This window comes from Zea mays, chromosome 10 (genome assembly GCF_902167145.1).
Source record: "Zea mays cultivar B73 chromosome 10, Zm-B73-REFERENCE-NAM-5.0, whole genome shotgun sequence".
Taxonomy (NCBI): domain Eukaryota; kingdom Viridiplantae; phylum Streptophyta; class Magnoliopsida; order Poales; family Poaceae; genus Zea; species Zea mays.
The window spans coordinates 131,491,837-131,509,551 of record NC_050105.1 but is presented as its reverse complement, the minus strand read 5'-3'; the positions used below and the strand labels follow the sequence as shown (position 1 = coordinate 131,509,551).

Sequence of the window (17,715 nt, the reverse complement as noted above, 5' to 3'; positions counted from 1 at the left end):
CCCCCTCAGATGTGCCTCTATGATAGTTTTATCCTACTGCTCCATGGTCTTACCTTGCAGTTTTCCGGATGTTATTTTATCTAACCCACCCAAACAGTTCCCTTTCCATCAGACATAATGACATCCGAATTGAACAACCAGGCTTGCAGTTTAGGACCTCTCTGCGAAAGCAGGAGGGCCCGACAGCCTGGGGGGCCGGTTCTAAAGAACGGGAGCCCGTTTCATGGGGTGGTCTGGAGCCTGTGTGGCCGCTTAGCCTGGTCCCATACCCGAAAGCCTGCACACTCCACCACTCCGTGACGAGTACCCTAGTATTTGGAGCTATAAGTCCTGTGGGTCCGGCAACCTGGGGTCCGGAACTAGAGAATGGACACTTGTCTCCTGGGGTGGTCCGGAGCCCGTGTAGTCGCTCAGCCTGGTTCCGTACCGTGGGTCTGCACGCTCCACCACTCTGCGACGGGTGTCCTAGTACCTAGAACCACCATCCAGGGGGTCCGGACGCACAACTTGGCCTCTCAGACTAGACCCTGCAGGTCCCGAGCATGTATCAAAGGATGGATAGTGCCAGATGGCGGGTCCTATGGGTGTACTACTAATGCTCCCTAGCCGAAGCTGTGTGCAGGCCCAGGTCCCAGTCGAGGCTACCTCCTGGGGGCCATTGCCAACTCTTTCTTAGGTATGTTGGTCTGTAGCCTCGACAAATCGAGCCTACATCTCAGGGGGGCCAGGTACCAAGGAGGAATCGGTTACACCACACACAACAGGGACAAGTGGTACACAGATAAGTGCTAATACTGCTTGATAAATAGTACTCAAAAGTACCTTACAAAAAGCAAAAGTATTACATCCGCCTTCAAGTGGAGTCCTAGCTCCATCTCTACTCTACAGGTATGAACTACCTCCACACCAGTAGGGCCGCGTGGGTAGCTAGCGCCGAGTGGCTCGCCAGTGGAGGTGGCTACCTCTGCACCAACGGCTCGCCAACGACGGTGGCTACCTCTGCACCGATGGCTCGCCAGCGGTGGCGGCCACCTCTGCACCGGCGGCTTGCCGGCGACGGCGACCACCTCAGTGCGTGCGAAGAGGTCCTCGCCCCCGTCCTTCTACGGGGGTGAGGACAAGACCATCCAAGAACGCGGTCGCCACCTCCACGGCGTACGACGTCTTGTACGACCCCCCGGGCGGCATCGGAGCAGCGTGGCCGGTGGTGCAGGGGACGCTACGGATGTGGCGTACCTGCACACGGCGCGACCGTCGCCCGTGCGGTGGACGTACAGCCACGCCCCGCTCGGTGGCGGGAGGCAGCGTTGGAGGCGGCACCAAAGCCATCAAAGCCAAAAAGATGGAGCCGCAGCACAGCTCGCTCCCCACACCAATAGAGTTGGGACGCGCGAGGGATGGAGCCGTGGCTCAGCTCGCTGTCCACCTTCATGAGGCTGGTAATCATCCTCACCCCCTAGAATGCTTGAGGAAGAAGCAGGAAGGAGCGTCGCCTCCACGGACATCCCGCGGAGGTAGGCGATGATGGCCTGAAAGATGAAGCAGGACACCACGGGTAGAGGCTTGAAGCCAAGCCCCTCCAGCAGCTGCTCGAAGAAAGACAGGATCGGCAGAGCCAACCCGCTGGGGAGTTTGGAAACAAAGAAAACAAACTCTTCGGCGGCGGGGTCGTCGAGAGGAGAGACACCGACACAGGTCCTCCCGGCAAACGCCAGCACTCCCCATCTGAGCGGGTTGCGCACCAAGTTGAGTGCCACCTCGGGCTGGAAACGCTCGCGAGAGCCCAGCAAGGCCATCGCGCCTACGACGACATAAGAACGCAGAGAGCTCGGAGGCGAAAGGACGCCGCGAGTGGGAGAGAAGCAAAACATGGCTGCTACTCGAGGGATGAACCCCTCTTTAAAGGCAGACTCCCCTGCTCCCGCCTCGAAGCTCCGCGAGAAGCCTCCCCCAATGCACACCGGGGTATCCATCCCATGACACGGGGGCCCGGTCCCACAAGTCATACAGCTGGCGCGCTGGCCTTTGAGTGCGAAGAAGGCGAACTGCCGCACAAGGAGCGTGCTACCGCCCCGCGGTAGTGCGCCCCCTTCATCTTCGCCGCGACTAACGGTCAAGAAGGCGAACCACCACACAGGGAGCATGCTACCACCCCGTGGTAGCGCGCCCCCTCTGCTTCGCCGCAACCAGTCATCCGACCTCTGGCATGGGGGCCCAGGCCCACATGTCATGCACCTGATGTGCCGGTTTCTATGTGCGGAGAAGGCGAACCGACGCGTGAAGAAGCACGCCACCGCCTGTGAAAGTGCGCCTCTTCGCCCCGCCAAAACCGACAGCCCAGTCTCTGGCACGGGGGCCTAGGCCCACGAGTCATCCTCCTTGGGCGCCGGTACCTGCGTACAGAGAAGTCGCACCGCCGCTCGCGCCAGTACCACGCCTCCTCAGGGCCGCCGCAGAAGACAGAGAAGTTAAATTTTCAAAAACCAATGCAGCGACTCGAGGCACCCCGCGCATGGCCCAACAAAGCCATTAAGTGCGGAGGTCACGGGTCAGTCAGTCGCGGGGACAGGCGTGGCAGTCGGCGTGACCAAGGGCGGACCAGCAGTAATTACACCAACGGGCGCGCAGAAACAGCGAGCCAATCGCCAATCAAACTTTGGCCCCACTTGCAGGCTCGTATCCTCCCCTGAGGCGGGCCCTGGGGCCACTGTCGGTACCCTGAATCAGGGGTACCCCTTACTACAGTATGAAGACGCGGTCCCCGTACAGCGATCTCTAGCCGCACGGTGAGTAGCACCCGACCCCACCACGTGGACGGCTCAAGGGGCACCACGTGGCGAGAAAAGATGGTACATCCCAGGATGTATCAGTTGGACCGGACCTCCACGAGGAAGCACCGGACCCCAGTACGCACAACCCGGACCCCCGGTTACGGTCCGGGACTCCCAAGTAAGCATGTCGGGTCCCTTGGATGGGGTCCAGATCCCTCCGAGTAAGGTCCGGGCCACAACGAGGTCCTGGGACAGTGGATACCCTGGCGTAAGCAAGGGTCCGTTACTAACACGTGTCTAGGCCTTATCCTGTGCGCTTGTGCTCCCCGCTCAGGCGGAGACCCGATGCTGTCACGTGGCTTGTTGCCCGTGACATAAGCCAGCGGGTGGAGCCTGACGTAAGGCCTCTAGGCCGCGCGGTCTCTGCATTTATTGCGGAGAGGACGCACCGCCTGTCCACCCTGCTGACAGGCGATGTGCCCCCTCAGCATTTAATGTGTCCTGTTCACTCCACTGGCAGGTGGCGCCAGGGCCATCCTGCAGACGACGCGCCTGTCCAGTCCATTGTCAAACAGTGCGCCCGTGCTGCGCGGCGCACTGTGTCCATCATCCCTTATACGAGAAGCTTCCCCTGCACGCCGAGGCTACGCAGTTCTCGGATGTCAGGGCGCAAGAAGATTGCTCCAGCAGCGAACATTAGTAGCTTCAAGTACTATACCCGTTATGTTCCTGGGCCCACATGTCGGGGCTCAGTACCCTTGTACATGCCCCCTTAGCTATAAAAGGGGAGGCATGCAACGTTACAACACAAGCTCTCTTGGACAAAACTTAGACAGAGACTCTAAGCTCTCAAGCTTCCACAACAATCCAACACTCAGTGGAGTAGGGTATTACGCTCCGGTGGCCCGAACCACTCTAAATCCTCGCGTGTTCATGTGCTCGGTGATCGCTTAGTGAGACAGGCAAAATGCTTAAGCCCCTTCCTCATCTTAGGATTTAGGGCGAGTACATTCCGCCACCCGGTCGGAAAATTCCCTCTCCGACAAAACACATACTATGAAAAGAGGGAACATCCTTAGAAAGAACATGTCCTCGAATCAAGCACTCTCTAATCTAGCATTAGACATTTATCCATGTCCTGCAAAGATCTCTATTACCACCACCTCTAAGGATTGACATACCATAAGGACCCTGTGGTGAGCTTCTTCTTTCTGCAACAATCTCTAGGATCTGAATTAGTATGTTTCCCTGAAAAGAACCTACAAAATTGATGATATTGGTTTTAAAAATAAAGACCGCATCATTGCGACAAAGCCAAATAAATTAAAAAAATTGCCGTCGCTCCAATTAGAAGTTTTTTCCAATGTATTGTTCCCATGTTAGCGGCCCAATTCACAGTTAACACTATTGGGTCTCTCTATATACAAAACAAAATAAATAATTCTATAAATATATCTAGTAAGGTAACAACAAAAAAATGTTAAATAGTCTTGTTTTAATTACAAAAGCTACATTTCATACTACCTTTCCACCCATGTTTAACTAAGTTGTCTTTAGTGGGAGTAACGTTCCTCCGTAAATCTGTACTACTTATTAAGAAGGTAAGAGTAGTCTGCCGTTCTGCCGTTCTGCCGTTCTGCCATCCTTCAATCTCCACCGTCCATCCCACGTCCCTGTTTATCGTGCGTCGTCCGTCAGCCGTCCGCCCCTTCCCCGTCCGCGCGAGCAACCTAGCTCCATCTGCCCCCTCCCGTTCGTCGGTCTCCTCCGCACGCTCGCAACTGCTCCCTCCCTCCGCCGTCACGCGCACCCTCCCCCTCGCTCTGGACCTCTCCAAGACGTTGGAGTTCTCCGTCCCCACGCCTCGCCGGACCCGCCATCACCGCCTCCTCGTTGGGCCATGAAACCCTAGCGGCGCCTGCAGCCCCTGGATACCGCGTCCCGCTCCCTTGCGCCTCCGCCCGTGCCCTGCTCCCATCGACGTCGCCTCCTCGCTGGGACACGGATCCCCTCCGGATTGACGGTTGCGCCGCCTGGCCACGCCGTCGGATCGGCGGTGCAGGAGATGCTGGAGGACCCGCTCGGTTGGTGGCCCGGGTGGGAGTTCTTCAGGCTGGCCGGTGACCCGGCGGTTCGGCCTGAACGGTTGATGAACATGTCGGGGTCACCGGCCTTCAGGGCGTACGAGGTCGCCGACTTCGGGTGGGGGAGGCCGAGGCGGACGAAGCCCATCAGGATGAACCACGACGGGCAGCTGGCACTGGTGCGCGGTAGGGACGACGACGGGGTGCAGGCGTCGGTGTCCATGCTCCGACAGAAGCACGCGGACACTTCCAAATCAGAGTTCTCCGCTACTTTGATCTACAGGTCCTCGAAGGGAATTTGTTTGTAATTTTCAGATGTAGTCATTTTTCCTCATTCCTTTGATGTTGATCTATGTAGGCCGCGTCGTGGCCACTAGGCGCAATGATCTGTGCCTTCTCGATGCTCTGCAACTGGATGCTCGCCGACCCGTCGTTCCTCTTCAAAGTTGGCACCGAGGTCGGTGCGGTTGGTCAATTATTTTTTCAAGTATTCATACGATAGAGTTCTGCTATTCCTAACAACTTTGTTCTAGAGTAGGCAGATGCAGTGATGCATAACCCTAAAACGAAACTTGCATTCTTATTAGGAGGTCATACTCATGAGCTGCCTTTTTCTGAAATAGTAAGTACATGCATCAATTTGCTTTCAATTACCTCAATCTTCTTAATGTCCCGACATTCGTTCATTTGCCCCATTAACCACGCATTAATGCTACTAAAAACACCATTAACTGGTTACTGGCTCACAACCATGCGCTCGCGTGAAGATGTGTGAACAAGCACCAGCACAAATTTAGGGAGGAACTAACTTGGTTTTATTTCTACATTGGTACCTAGACTTGTGAATCCAGCAGAAGCAGTTGGAGAGTTTGGTAAATCTACTGACAGATACAAACAGGTAATGTTGCTATGCACCTTCCTCTCAGTCTAATAATAGTGAAATTCATGCTGATTAAGTTGCTGCTGCAGTGATATATAATGGTCACCTATTATGAAGAAATAGTGAATGGGAGAAGGGTTGAGTTTTGGAGCCGGTGCATGCAAATCATATACCAGGTTTATACTATAATGTTTTCCTTATGAAGAATTAAATATTTGTGTGTTTTTATATTGTCTGGGTAGTTCTGCCAATTCAGTGTTAATGTTGTTTGAAATGTGCCACAACAACATTTGACGATTGGTCGCAGCATCATGTTTGATTAAATATCTGACTCCTGTCATGTGGCAACTATCCATTATGACCACCTGATGGATACGAACCAAGCAGTTTGCGTCGCTAACTTGTTTCTGTTATCCTTAACATAAGTGACATGGAGCTTGTATATTTTCAATAGGCCCAAGTTAAACCTTATTCAGTTTTGAACCGAAGGCAGATTTCGTTTTGTAGACCTACTTATAGGTATACTGAGACCCATTGCCTATACCAAGATCCTAGCACTCTGATGCCAATTATTGCAATGCACCTGGCTACAGCTTGCAATCTTGAAGTGCCTCCCCCTCCAATTGGAATCATGATGAGCAGCAGATGGGTGAACACACCTGAACTGCATCAGCCACTCTCATGGTCATGCAATTATGTTGTTGCAGGTAAGACGATGCCTCCTAGGACTAGGAGGGACGATTGGTTGAAGTGCTCTGCCCTCTTGCACTTTCCAGTTACAACGAAAGGTCCATGGCCACCACTGTGAGACATGGCATGGTGGAGGGTGCATTGGTGCTTCTTCCACTGGTGCCTGGTGTGAACCAGTTCCCTTTTGTTCATTGCTTCTAGGGTTCTATGATGTGAGCATCTCGCGCTGGTAGCTGACCTTTGATCCCCATGTTCACACATACCCTTGGATAGCCTAAGTTGATGTCACACTTGCACTCAAAGTTTTTGCTCGGCTCTCAGTGCTAGGGGTTGTTCCTATCTTGAGCCACACAGTTCTGCACACATATATATTTTATCGTTTCTGGTTAACTGGATTTAATGCGGGTTGTTGCTCTCTGCCAAGAGTTCCTGCCCATGCATACCTCACGTCTACATTTGATAACTGAGAATTTTTTTTGCAAATGAAAGAAGTTGTATATGAGCTGCACTAGCAAAGTAACATACAAGTTGGTACATCGTGTTATCTTTCTTTATTTATTATGTGTTCATGGGCTCATTGATATTTTTTGGTACTTCAGGGATAACATACTACACAAATTGGTCTTTAATGTTTGCTTGATGACACAAAAGTAGCTATATTGATTGGCAGGTTGTTAGACTAAAGCTATCTCCTGGTTTTCTTCAATTCACTTTGTGTTTTTTGGTTTATAATTTGCATTGCATGATGTCGAGAAAGGTTCACCGGTATATTAAGGATCAAATAATCTACTGTAATCACTGCAACAAGGTGGTCTCACTCTTTCTCTCATTTAATTTGTTTCTTCAGGTTCATCATACCTTTTATAAAATAGTCAATAATTTTTATGCAGAATATTCATGTTAGCCCATCAGAATCTGAAGCTCATGTGGGGGTGAGGGATCAAGGCGCAAATCGTAAGACTTTATGTTCTTGTGTTCAAATTATGCCAACTTAGGGATATCATGGTTGACCTTTGATTTGTTGCTGCTAGGTATGATAACATATTCACGTCAAACGGAGTGTTATTGGTGCACAGTGCCACCTGTCTGAAGCTGTCTGCAGATTGACGTGTTTGTGCAAAAATATTGCACCTTTCTTTGTTACACTACATTGTTTCTTAATTATTCAATCAATTGTATAAATTGTCTGTTAAATTGCAGGTAGGTTACTGACTGCACTTGTTTGTGAATACTTGGAGTGACCACAACTAAGTCACACAATGAAACTTTACTTTCCAGAGTGTAACCTGGTAACTGGTGACCATTCATAATATTTCGTTTTTACATTTTTGATATCAATATCCATTAATATGTTTCCCCGTTTTGTTTGTAAATCAGCCGGACTTCTGATAGAATGAACTGAAAGACTTCTCTAACAAAAGTGGAGCTGAGGGGAGCAAGAGTGCTGAAAGTAGTCCAATGTTTTTAGATGTTCTCGAATGTTATCTGAAATATGAGGTTTATCTCTTGCTTGATCAACAATAGAAGCAAAACATCATCCTGTTGTATTTCATTCTGGTTGTGTTTTCTACAGGAGCAATCCAATGGGAAGCGATGCAGATCGACCAAGCGCGGTGGCACGGAGGATAACCCGAGAATGGTGGAAAGAAGCAGGGGAAGGACAACACAACGAAGCCCCCCTAGCTGCCCAAGGACTACATCCATGTCTGAGCAAGGTGTGGCGAGCAAGGCATGGCGAGGCGATGGACTGTCACAACCTCGTGGAGAGGGTACATTTCCCTAAGGCTCTGTTGCACTATTATTTCTTTGCATCGTCATCCTTGCTGGCTACAAAGATTCGTGTGTTGAGTTTTTTTTCCTTGCTTCTTATGTGAGACGGGAGAAGATCAGCTAGCAGATGAAGCCGCTACAGGATCTCGTGCCGAGTTGCAACAAGGTAACCAAAAAGACACTCTCACTCACTCACTCAATTAACATCAGGCACTTGCTGTCACTCGAGTAGTTTGGTGTGCTGCTTAGGTTTGAATTCAGAGTAAAATGTTTCTCATTTTGGGTGGTGGGCAAGGCAGTGATGCTCGATGAAATCATAAACTATGTGTAGACCTTGCAATGGCGAATCGAGGGATAGTTACACATCGAGGCTTTTTGAACGCTACTCTTCTGGCTCCCTCCTGGTATGCCCCTATCCACTTCCTCCATTCCGCCTTTCGGAGGAAAGCATTTGCCTTTTGGACCTTTCATTATTGTGTGGTTTCAAATTAATTTATCCATTCATAGCTTCCTAGGTCGAAGGTAAATAGAAAGTCGCTGGTTTTTGTTAAACCTGGATTGTTATGGCTATCGATGTTACTTGGACCTCTGGTACTAGGCTCCTCATATTCCGCTCACTAGATTTCTGCTGTTGATTCAATTTCCTTCCATTCAATAAAATCCATGTGTGTGATTGTTGTCCTATGTTAATTTGAGGCCAAGGAAGTGAATGGGTGAAAATAATTTTGTCTATTATCACATGATTTGGTTTTTTACAGCATACTCTTATAGCCCACCTGTAATTCATCAACATGGATTGATTATGTGCCTCTCTGTTTTGCTGTATCAGTTATGAAGTTTAAATAAACATTGAATCCATGTTCTTGCACACTATTTTTGTAATGTTCAACCTAAAAATCTGCTTTATATATGTTCAGCAAGACAGAAGTTAATAGGTTACATTCAGTTTTGAGTTGGTAATGTTCACAACAACAAAAATGACGTATTCAGTTTTTCGGTCCTTTTCTGTTCAGTTCTTAACCACTTGTAGTTGCCTATTTGGTAATGTTTAAGTTCCCATGACCGATCTGGCAGTGCAGTTAAATTTATGGGTTCTTTTAGAGCCATGGATTAGATTAATGTACGTTGTCCACAAACTCTTAACACCGACAAACTATCCTTCAGGAGGCGCTAGGCAAGGAGGTGAGTAATACCTATTACCTCGTGCTCCATCCAAATCCCAAAAGTGTAACTCCTCTACAGCTAGCACCAACACATGATTGTTTTGTGCAAATGTTTAGGTGTGTTAAATGATTATGAGCAATAGTCTGATTTGATGGTTGAGTTATTTTCTGATATTAAGATAATTTACCTTTTAACGTTATCAACACATTGATATGCTACATGATCTCTGTCTGTGCAATCTTTTGATATGTTACAGAATGCACTATTCCTAATTGCTTAGTTGAAGCATCCTGTAGATCAAGGTAGAGGATATGGATGCGTATGCCCCTAAAGATCTTTTGGTTGTCACTACAGGTTCACAAGTAAGACATACATGCTATAGGCCTCAATTTTTCAATTGTTCTCAGCAGCCACCTTAAAACTCTTGCATCTCTCTATTCAACTTTGCCAGGGAGAGCCACGTGCAGCTCTGAATCTTGCATCTTATGGGAGAAGTCACGCTCTTAAACTATCAAAAGAGGATGTCCTTCTTTATTCAGCTAAGGTATTTCTATTTATCTTTCACTTTATTTTCCTGATAGCTTTCACAATATTTGAGATTAGTCACATGGGAGTTGTTATACATGATAGCTATCTAGGCCCCCGCCCGCGCTGTCTTCCTTCCCTGCAATCCCGCCCCCACCCGCGCCGTCTTCCCTGCATCCCGCCCTCAACCGCGCCGACTTCCTCAGGACAAAGTTTCAGATTTCAACAAAGTTATCTGAAACTTTATTCAGATTTCAACAGTTATCTGAAACTTTGTCTTGATTACTTACAAACATTTAGTTGTCTAGCTAGGTCATCTGGAATTTTATCATTGCAAGCAATCTGGTAACGAACTGCGAGCAGCAGAAATCACACTTATCAGGCATCCTGATTGCTTACAGTTGCTTACAGTTTTTAATTACATTTTGGTATTCTTATCACTTATCAGCCATCCTGATTGCAAGCTGGTTGTTATCCATGATGACTATAGCTTAACTTCCAAGCTGCCAAGGGAGAGAACTTCTGTTGTAACGGTACTAAGAAACCTAGTTGATCGTGTATTTAGCACATATGAGTTCTTAGTTGAAGTTGTAGCTAGATTCCTTGTGCACCCAAACTTAACTTCTGTGAAGTTAATGAGTACCCGTGTGTTAACATTATAGAATTGTTCTACAGGATGCCCTGGCCATATAATCTCACTTTTGTGCCTTTTTATTGCTGATGGCAGAAGATAAGAATCACTCAGACCATGCCTTTTATTTTCCTGTACAAAAGTTGGAGTTGAGTTTGTATAATGTTTTTTTTCTATAGTATGTTGTGAAGCTATCATTTGTATTTGATAAAACAAAAATACCGGTATGTTCTATTCTCTATTATGTTCTGTCTATTGAGTCTATGTAGGATCTTCCTGCTGCTATGGGAAAGAGAGGGGTGAAACTTGGCAAGGCATCCTATTAAGAGCTGACAGGGGTAAAGAAGCTAAAGTTGGATGAGCAGGGCATGCTTCACTAGCTTGTTATTTTGCTCTACCCATATGGCATGTCGAGTGACTTCATTGAGGGTTTGGCTTATAAAGATACTCTCTCGCCCCACCCCTCCTTAATTACATGATGCTTTTTTTTGGTCAAGTTAAAATGTGTACATGTTCAAGTACCTATACTGAATTTATTGTAATGGTATCCTTAACAAACATGTTCTCAGAAACTTCTTCACCATTACAATGGAATGAGAACCACACTTACACTACGGAGCTTGTCGAACGCACCTGGACGTCAGCCGAGTGCAAGGTGCAGGGTCTACTCCGAGGGCAAGGCGCCATGGCTCGCTGCACCACTAAATGCAGCAGCAATGTAGGTAGAAGTTATTATATATGTATTATATGTTTTCTCCTTGATCGCCATTTATGCTTGTCTCTTGAAGTAACATGTAGCACATGGATAGCATGAATTAAATCAAGAGTTTAATTTGATGCAATTGCTAGGGATGATTTTGAGTATATAATTCAAGTAAACTCTATTCGTCCTAACTACTGTTATTGGCATTTTTGCCTCTTGCTTCCCAATTGTGATACCTTCTGAATTCTCTTTTTTTCTGTTGGATTTAAGCAAGATGCCATAAAGCAAACATATGAAAGGTCGGTCAAAGCTGCTCAAGATTAATATCAGCCTGATTTAGTTCTCAATTTCCCATGCAGCGTCCACGTACTATCTTGTGTGGATTCTGTGCTCCGTATCGCCTCCTACCAGGCCTTTTTAGCTCTTCATCAGGTTACAAATTTTTTACCTTGCTTCTTCAGCTTGGCTCATTCTACTTATGTTTCAGATTATCTTGCAATAATTGGATGCTGTTTTTGGCTAAGTTAGAAGCCCTGTGCAGGTTGGCTCAGGCTTCTTATGTTTTAGGCTGAAGAGGCATTCCAGCGAGAAGATCTGTCGGTGCATATTGGTTGTTTTGACAACCAAAATGTTGAAGAAGACGAAGGTCTTGGGTGGAATGCCTCTTCAACCACTCCCACCCGCATGCGCACACCGAGGTCGCACAGTGGGGGCCTTCCAAGAGAACTCGCCACCGCCCGCGGCGACGAGATCTAGAGGCAGCCGAGCCATCGTCCTGCGCCGACAGATCTTCTTGCTGGAGCTGCTCCGTTGTCGCGTCATCAGGTATTGGGTGCTACTACATTTTCGTGGATTTGGAATGAGGCGCAACTCCCCATTGCCTAGGGCCCAACCAACCGTCCTCCACCTCATTGACTCCGCTCCATAGGTGTCAGTCTTCTCACATGCGGATGCAACGGATGCTGGCCGAGGCGCTGGTGCAATTCTATCCGATGGCCGAGAGGCTAGTGCGTGACACGTCCACACACGCGCTCGTGGGGCCTGTGTTAGACGCAACCCCGGAACTTGGCGTTCTGGAGCACGACCCGCACCGAAGCCGGCGGAACAGCCGCGGCGGGTCGAAGCGAGCGAGGGTGAGGAGGGGGCGTGAGGTCAGGTGGAGGCTGCGACCGCGCGGGCGCCGCCGCCGGCACAGGGACGGGCAGTGGGGGAAGAGGAAGGGCGACGACAGCGCGAGGGAGAGTGAGGCGCGGGGGCAGTGCGACATTGGGTAGATTCAGTTGATCATTGTTTTGTTCGGGGTGATAATGGTAGAGATAGGGTAGATTCAGTTGAAAATAGCTTCAATGCTCGTGATTGTGATTCAAATTGCTCTCATGGACAGCCTTTTTTCAAGTAAGTTGCACATACACAAGTATACTTGATTGAATTTGTTTTTTTTGCTGTTGTTTTCATGAACTGCTTCTTTAGTTCTTGAACCAATAAGCCACTGCTGGAAGCAGTTGCTCACCACTCTCTTGCTGTATGCAGCTTTGATGATTCACATTCTTATATTCATCCATTCATTCAGAGAAAGATATCTCATCATTGGGACATTACTTTCAATCAGAATAAGGAAGCTCTGAATCACTATAGTAAGGACTTATTAGTTTATCTAAGCTAATTACTTGTTAGAAGGTTTCCGTTTTTGCACCTTAATGGTGCAAATATATTTTTGCATGTCAAGTTTTAACTGATGTACTTTTTTCTTCTGTCCAACATTAGTACAAGAGTCATCATATCCTTCCCATGAGAAAGTACCAACTGATTCCTCGGTAGAAGTAGAGGGTACAGACGATACAACTGCAACAGGTCAAGTTTTGAAAGCAAGGTCTTTAAAAATTCTTGAGCATTCACCTGATGATGAAGTAGAAGGAGAGATGGTATACTTACAATCTAGGCTGCTTGACAATGCTGTTGTTCTGAAGCACAGATATGGTAAGAGTAATTTTTCGAATGTCCTTCAATGTTTGAGTATAAAGAATGCTAAAATCTATTTGCCTTCTTCATTGCTCTTGTTCCAAGATTCTCACTTCTAAGCGTGTCCATGAAACCGTCCCACAAATTAAGTGGTTTGATTCTTCAGGAACTTCAACACAGTGCATGCAACTTCCCCTGAGTGCAGCTGTCATTTAATTAATTTCTTGAAATCTCTTCTTTCATGCAGAAAAATTGATAGCAAAGGTTGTCCAAAATCTCTCTCGCGAGTTGGATGCCTTCAGTAAAAGAAAATGGGATCTTATTTTTGTGAATCAGTTCCTTCGTGATGTCAGAGAAGCTAAGAAACGTGGGAGAAAAGCAAAGAGACATAAGGAAGCCCAAGCTGTACTAGCTGCAGTTGCTATTGCATCCTCCTCACGGAACTCAACCGTGAGAAAAGATGCAAAGGAGGATGCACCAAAGGTTTGTTTCTGAGTTTTGATTTGGCAGTTGTGAAATTAGTACTTGTAGATATTAGGGATCTTACTTTTTATTGCTTGTAGAGTTCTCCCAAACTTGTTGCTGGATCTTCACGGGTTGGGCAACGGACTTCATTGCCACAGGCTAATGATTCATCAAAGTCATCCAACAGTAAAATATCATCGGATAAAAAATCTGGAAGTTTTCTTATGCCAATCTCCTCTAAAGAAAATGGGTTATATTGTGATGTATGCATGCGAACTGAAACATTGCTGAACCGAATATTTGTCTGCTACAGATGTAAGGTGATATAGATTTATTTAACTTCTCGTGTCTTATACTATGTGTTCTTAACTTGGACTTCTTTAACAGGCTGCTGTGCACATAAATTGCTACAGAAATTTGGAGAATTCTATTGGGCCCTGGAACTGTGAACTTTGTGAAGATCAAGACATTTCATCAGAAGCTGCAACCGTTAGCGATAAATCACATTGTAATGGCAAGAAATTACCCTTTGCACAGTGTGGCATGTGCCATGGCACATCAGGTGCATTTAGAAAGACTGTAGATGGGAAGTGGGTTCATGCTTTCTGTGCTGAGGTAATTATAAATAATAAAATCCTTTTAATGGCTTTTTTGTTAGGTCCTATAATTTTTCAAATATTTCGCAGTGGTTGTTGGACACCAAGTATGTAAGGGGACAAGATAAACCTGTAGAAGGAACGGTATGTAACTGTTTGTTACTGTGGCTTTCTTTTTAGTTTTAGTTCATCATAAGTAATAGATCATTAGCAGTTGTTTTTGCTGTTAATTTGTGATTATCTGATTCTGTTATTGTGACATTTCATTCGCATCGTCTCATTTTTTTGGCTGTTCAATGCTTTTATCAGGAAGCCCTTGTAGAGGGAAAGGACACTTGTTGTGTCTGCCTCCACAATGTTGGCGTGTGCTTAAGGGTACATTATTCTCCATTCCTTCTTATCTAACCTATACATGGAAAATTGACCACCGAGAATCTTGCTAAATTTGTCACTTCCAATATGCAGTGTAGCAGTGGGGATTGCAACATTACTTTTCATCCTACTTGCGCTAGAAGTTGTGGTTTTTACATGAACACAAAAGGGTTTGGTACTACACCACAGCACAAAGCATACTGTGGCAAACACAGCGTACAACAGAAAGAGGTAAGGGGGTACTAAGCTATTTTTGAAGTAATAGGTCACTAGGATCTGTACGATGCTTGTTTTGTTATTACTTCTGTCTCTTACCATCTTTCTGGAAATTCTGTGCAGGCTGATGCACAGCAATATGGACCTGAGGAGCACACGAGCATGAAATGAATGAGGGTTAGCATGCCAGATTTACATTATATTGTTTCCCTGTGTTTGGTAGCATAAGAATGTTTGCACAATTACTAGAAATTTAATGCAAATATTTTTATAGAATATTTCAAATGCTCGAAGCATTTGGACATCTACATTTAGTTGTCGTTCTATTTTATTCAATCACTAAATTATGGCTATTTGTGCTCTTCAACTATTTATACAGCTTAACATTTGCTTCAAACAACGGCTTGTAATGTTCTCTTTTGAAGTATCAGATGCAAGAGCTCATTAATCACTGCAACTTATGAAGAGATCAGTCTGAAATCAACATAGTATCTTTAGCTACCTTGTAAAAACTCTGTGGTTTGGGTATATGTTGTGCTGCCACAACATTTCATGGGGCAGATCTCATCAGTCATTATAGTACTGATGGTTGCAATGTAATGGTGAAATAGCTAGATTAAAATAACAAAATTTATGTATGGGTAGAATCACAAATAGATTCCGAAACATTTTCTCATAACAATATAACACACATATGTACATAAATTATCGTGTTATTATATGGTTCCGTTGCAACGCACGGGCACTCACCTAGTACCACAATAAAATTATAATTTTGAGAGAGAGTTTTAGCTTCCAAAGCAACATAAGGCCAACTAATCAAAGAAACATTTGGACCCATTACTACCCCTAGTTGGGCCTCGTCCGTGAATCGATTATGAACGAATGGGGACATTTAACATTGCTACACAGGCACACAACACATAAACGCAGTTACGCAGCCCGCCGAGCACAACGGGCCAGGCGAGTGATCAGTCGTTTCACGCTCAAGACTCACGAGACGCACACGCTTTTATCAATCAGTGCAGTGCCCTCGCCGACTGGCCGTCCGTTGGGCCTCAAGGATGCAGCGCCGAGTAGGTCTTGTACTTGTATTCCGCCGCCGCGTCCAACTCTGTGACGGCGTCGGCCGGCTCGCTGGAGCTGTGGTACTTGCTGCGGCACGGCACGTAGTTGTTGACAGGGCACGTCTTGGGCTTGCGGAGGAACCTGGCGCACTCCTCGTGCGACCGCTGGTTGGGCGCCCACTGGATGCAGTTGCGGTCGACGTTGAGCCTCCCCTCCTTGATCAGGTCCCAGCAGCAGGACCCGAGCGACGTGAAGTAGTTGTCGGAGAGCGTGAGGTTCTTGAGGTGGCTGAACGCGAGCCGACAGAGCGCGTCTGGCACCTCGCCGTACAGGAGGTTGTCGGCCAGGTTGAGCTGCTCCACCTTCCGCAGGCACGCGAACGACGCCGGGATGGTGCCCGTGAGGCGGTTGGTGCCGGCGTCGATGACCGTGGCCTTCGCGAGGAGGCCGAGCTCGTAGGGGAGGCAGCCGCTGAGGCTGTTGTTGAGGAAGAGCACCTCGAGGAGCGTGCCGGCGTTGCGGGCGATGGACTTGGGTATCTCCCCCGTGAACCTGTTGTTGGCGAGGGAGAGGTAGTTCACGGGCGACTGGCCGATGTTGTCCGGGAGGCTGCCGGAGAACTGGTTGTTGTTGACGAAGATGGCCTGCACCCGCGGGAACCTGCAGAAGACGCCGGCGGGGAGCTCGCCGTAGAAGCTGTTGAAGCGGATGTCGATGAAGGTGGCGTTGGTGAGCGCCAGCACGTCCGTCGGGAACGTGGCGGGCGCGAGCCTGTTGTTGCTGAGGTCCAGCTCGTACAGGAACGGCAGGGCGGCGAGCGCCGGCACGGCGCCGCCGAAGTCGTTGGAGTTGGCGTGGAACAGCGCCAGGTCCGGCAGGCTGTTGACGAAGCCCTGCAGGGAGTCGGCGCGCAGCATGTAGCCGTTGAAGTCCACGGACGCGATGGTGCGGTCCGTCTCGTTGGGCGGCCGCTCGCAGTAGAAGCCCTTGTAGCCGCACAGGTCCGTGCCGCTCCAGCTCCGGGTCACGTCCATCGGGTCGCACGACACCGCGCTCCTGAACTGCTGGATCACCAGGTACGCCCTGTACAGCCGCTCGTTCTCGAAGTCGCACGGCCGCAGCTGCGAAGACGGCGGCGGGGGCGACGCAGGGCTGCTGCCTCCATCGCCGCCGCTACCGCCGCCACCACCTCCACCAATGCCGCGGCCCCTACCCCTGCTCCCGGTCCCGCCGCTACCGTGGTCGACGTCGTGCCGGCTGCCTCCTCCGCCACGGCTCTCCACGAGCGCAGCGCAGGAAACCAAGAAACAGAGGAGAGCAACAACGCTTCGCGCGGCGCGCGCTGGACCTGGACCTGCCATTCCCCGGGTTCTGATCATGGGAAGCGTCAGTGACAGAAGACGAGAGAAACCACGTGTCTCCCTCCCTGCGCCTTTCACGCGAGCCTGCCAAGCCGAGAGAGCCAGCCGGTTCCGCGCGGCGTCTCCTGCCAAACCTCCCCGCGAATGAAATAGTGCGGGAGGGGGCGCGATCACGACGGCGCGATCGAGTGGCATGGCCGTCAGGACGTGCGGTATATAAACGCCCGCACAGCGGCACAGGGCACAGGTGCAGCGGCAGGGCAGGGCGGGGCCCATTGCACGCTTGCCAGGAGGCTGGGTGGTTGTGAGCGGGAACCGGCAAGAGTGATCTTTCCTCCGATGGCGAATCGCATGTCGAGTACCGAGTACCCTGAACTGTGAAAGGAAGGGTTGTACTGTAATTCTGTTCCATTGGTATTTACTGTCCTTCGCCCGGGGTTGTTTCAGTTTCAGATGATGA

The 17,715-nt window shown here is 48.5% G+C and overlaps 2 protein-coding genes, 2 long non-coding RNA genes and 1 pseudogene across 5 annotated transcripts; 4 read left to right on the top strand and 1 right to left on the bottom strand.

Annotated features, from left to right (window-relative positions):
* Positions 1 to 7,625: 7,625 nt before the first annotated feature.
* LOC109943167 (uncharacterized) lies at positions 7,626 to 7,858 on the top strand. The gene is made up of 2 exons (XR_002265885.1): positions 7,626 to 7,714; positions 7,803 to 7,858. It is a non-coding gene; the product is annotated as an uncharacterized lncRNA (long non-coding RNA).
* Positions 7,859 to 11,104: 3,246 nt separating this feature from the next.
* LOC103641827 (uncharacterized) lies at positions 11,105 to 11,777 on the top strand. The gene is made up of 3 exons (XR_560515.3): positions 11,105 to 11,233; positions 11,578 to 11,650; positions 11,747 to 11,777. It is a non-coding gene; the product is annotated as an uncharacterized lncRNA (long non-coding RNA).
* Positions 11,778 to 12,162: 385 nt separating this feature from the next.
* LOC109942930 (uncharacterized) lies at positions 12,163 to 13,961 on the top strand. The gene is made up of 6 exons (XM_020545496.1): positions 12,163 to 12,460; positions 12,499 to 12,613; positions 12,749 to 12,852; positions 12,983 to 13,195; positions 13,425 to 13,660; positions 13,956 to 13,961. The coding sequence occupies exons 1-6, from the start codon at positions 12,163 to 12,165 to the stop codon at positions 13,959 to 13,961; spliced, it is 972 nt and encodes a 323-aa protein (XP_020401085.1).
* A 559-nt stretch (positions 13,962 to 14,520) lies between these two features.
* On the top strand, positions 14,521 to 15,136 carry LOC103641826 (PHD-zinc-finger superfamily pseudogene; annotated as a pseudogene). Its single transcript, XR_560514.3, has 3 exons — positions 14,521 to 14,613; positions 14,704 to 14,841; positions 14,950 to 15,136. The product of XR_560514.3 is annotated as a PHD-zinc-finger superfamily pseudogene (transcript).
* A 452-nt stretch (positions 15,137 to 15,588) lies between these two features.
* Positions 15,589 to 17,452, bottom strand: LOC103641825 (Leucine-rich repeat (LRR) family protein). Its single transcript, XM_008665150.4, has one exon. It carries the CDS (start codon positions 17,448 to 17,450, stop codon positions 15,885 to 15,887), a length of 1,566 nt encoding a protein of 521 aa, XP_008663372.3. The 5' UTR covers positions 17,451 to 17,452; the 3' UTR covers positions 15,589 to 15,884.
* Positions 17,453 to 17,715: the final 263 nt, after the last annotated feature.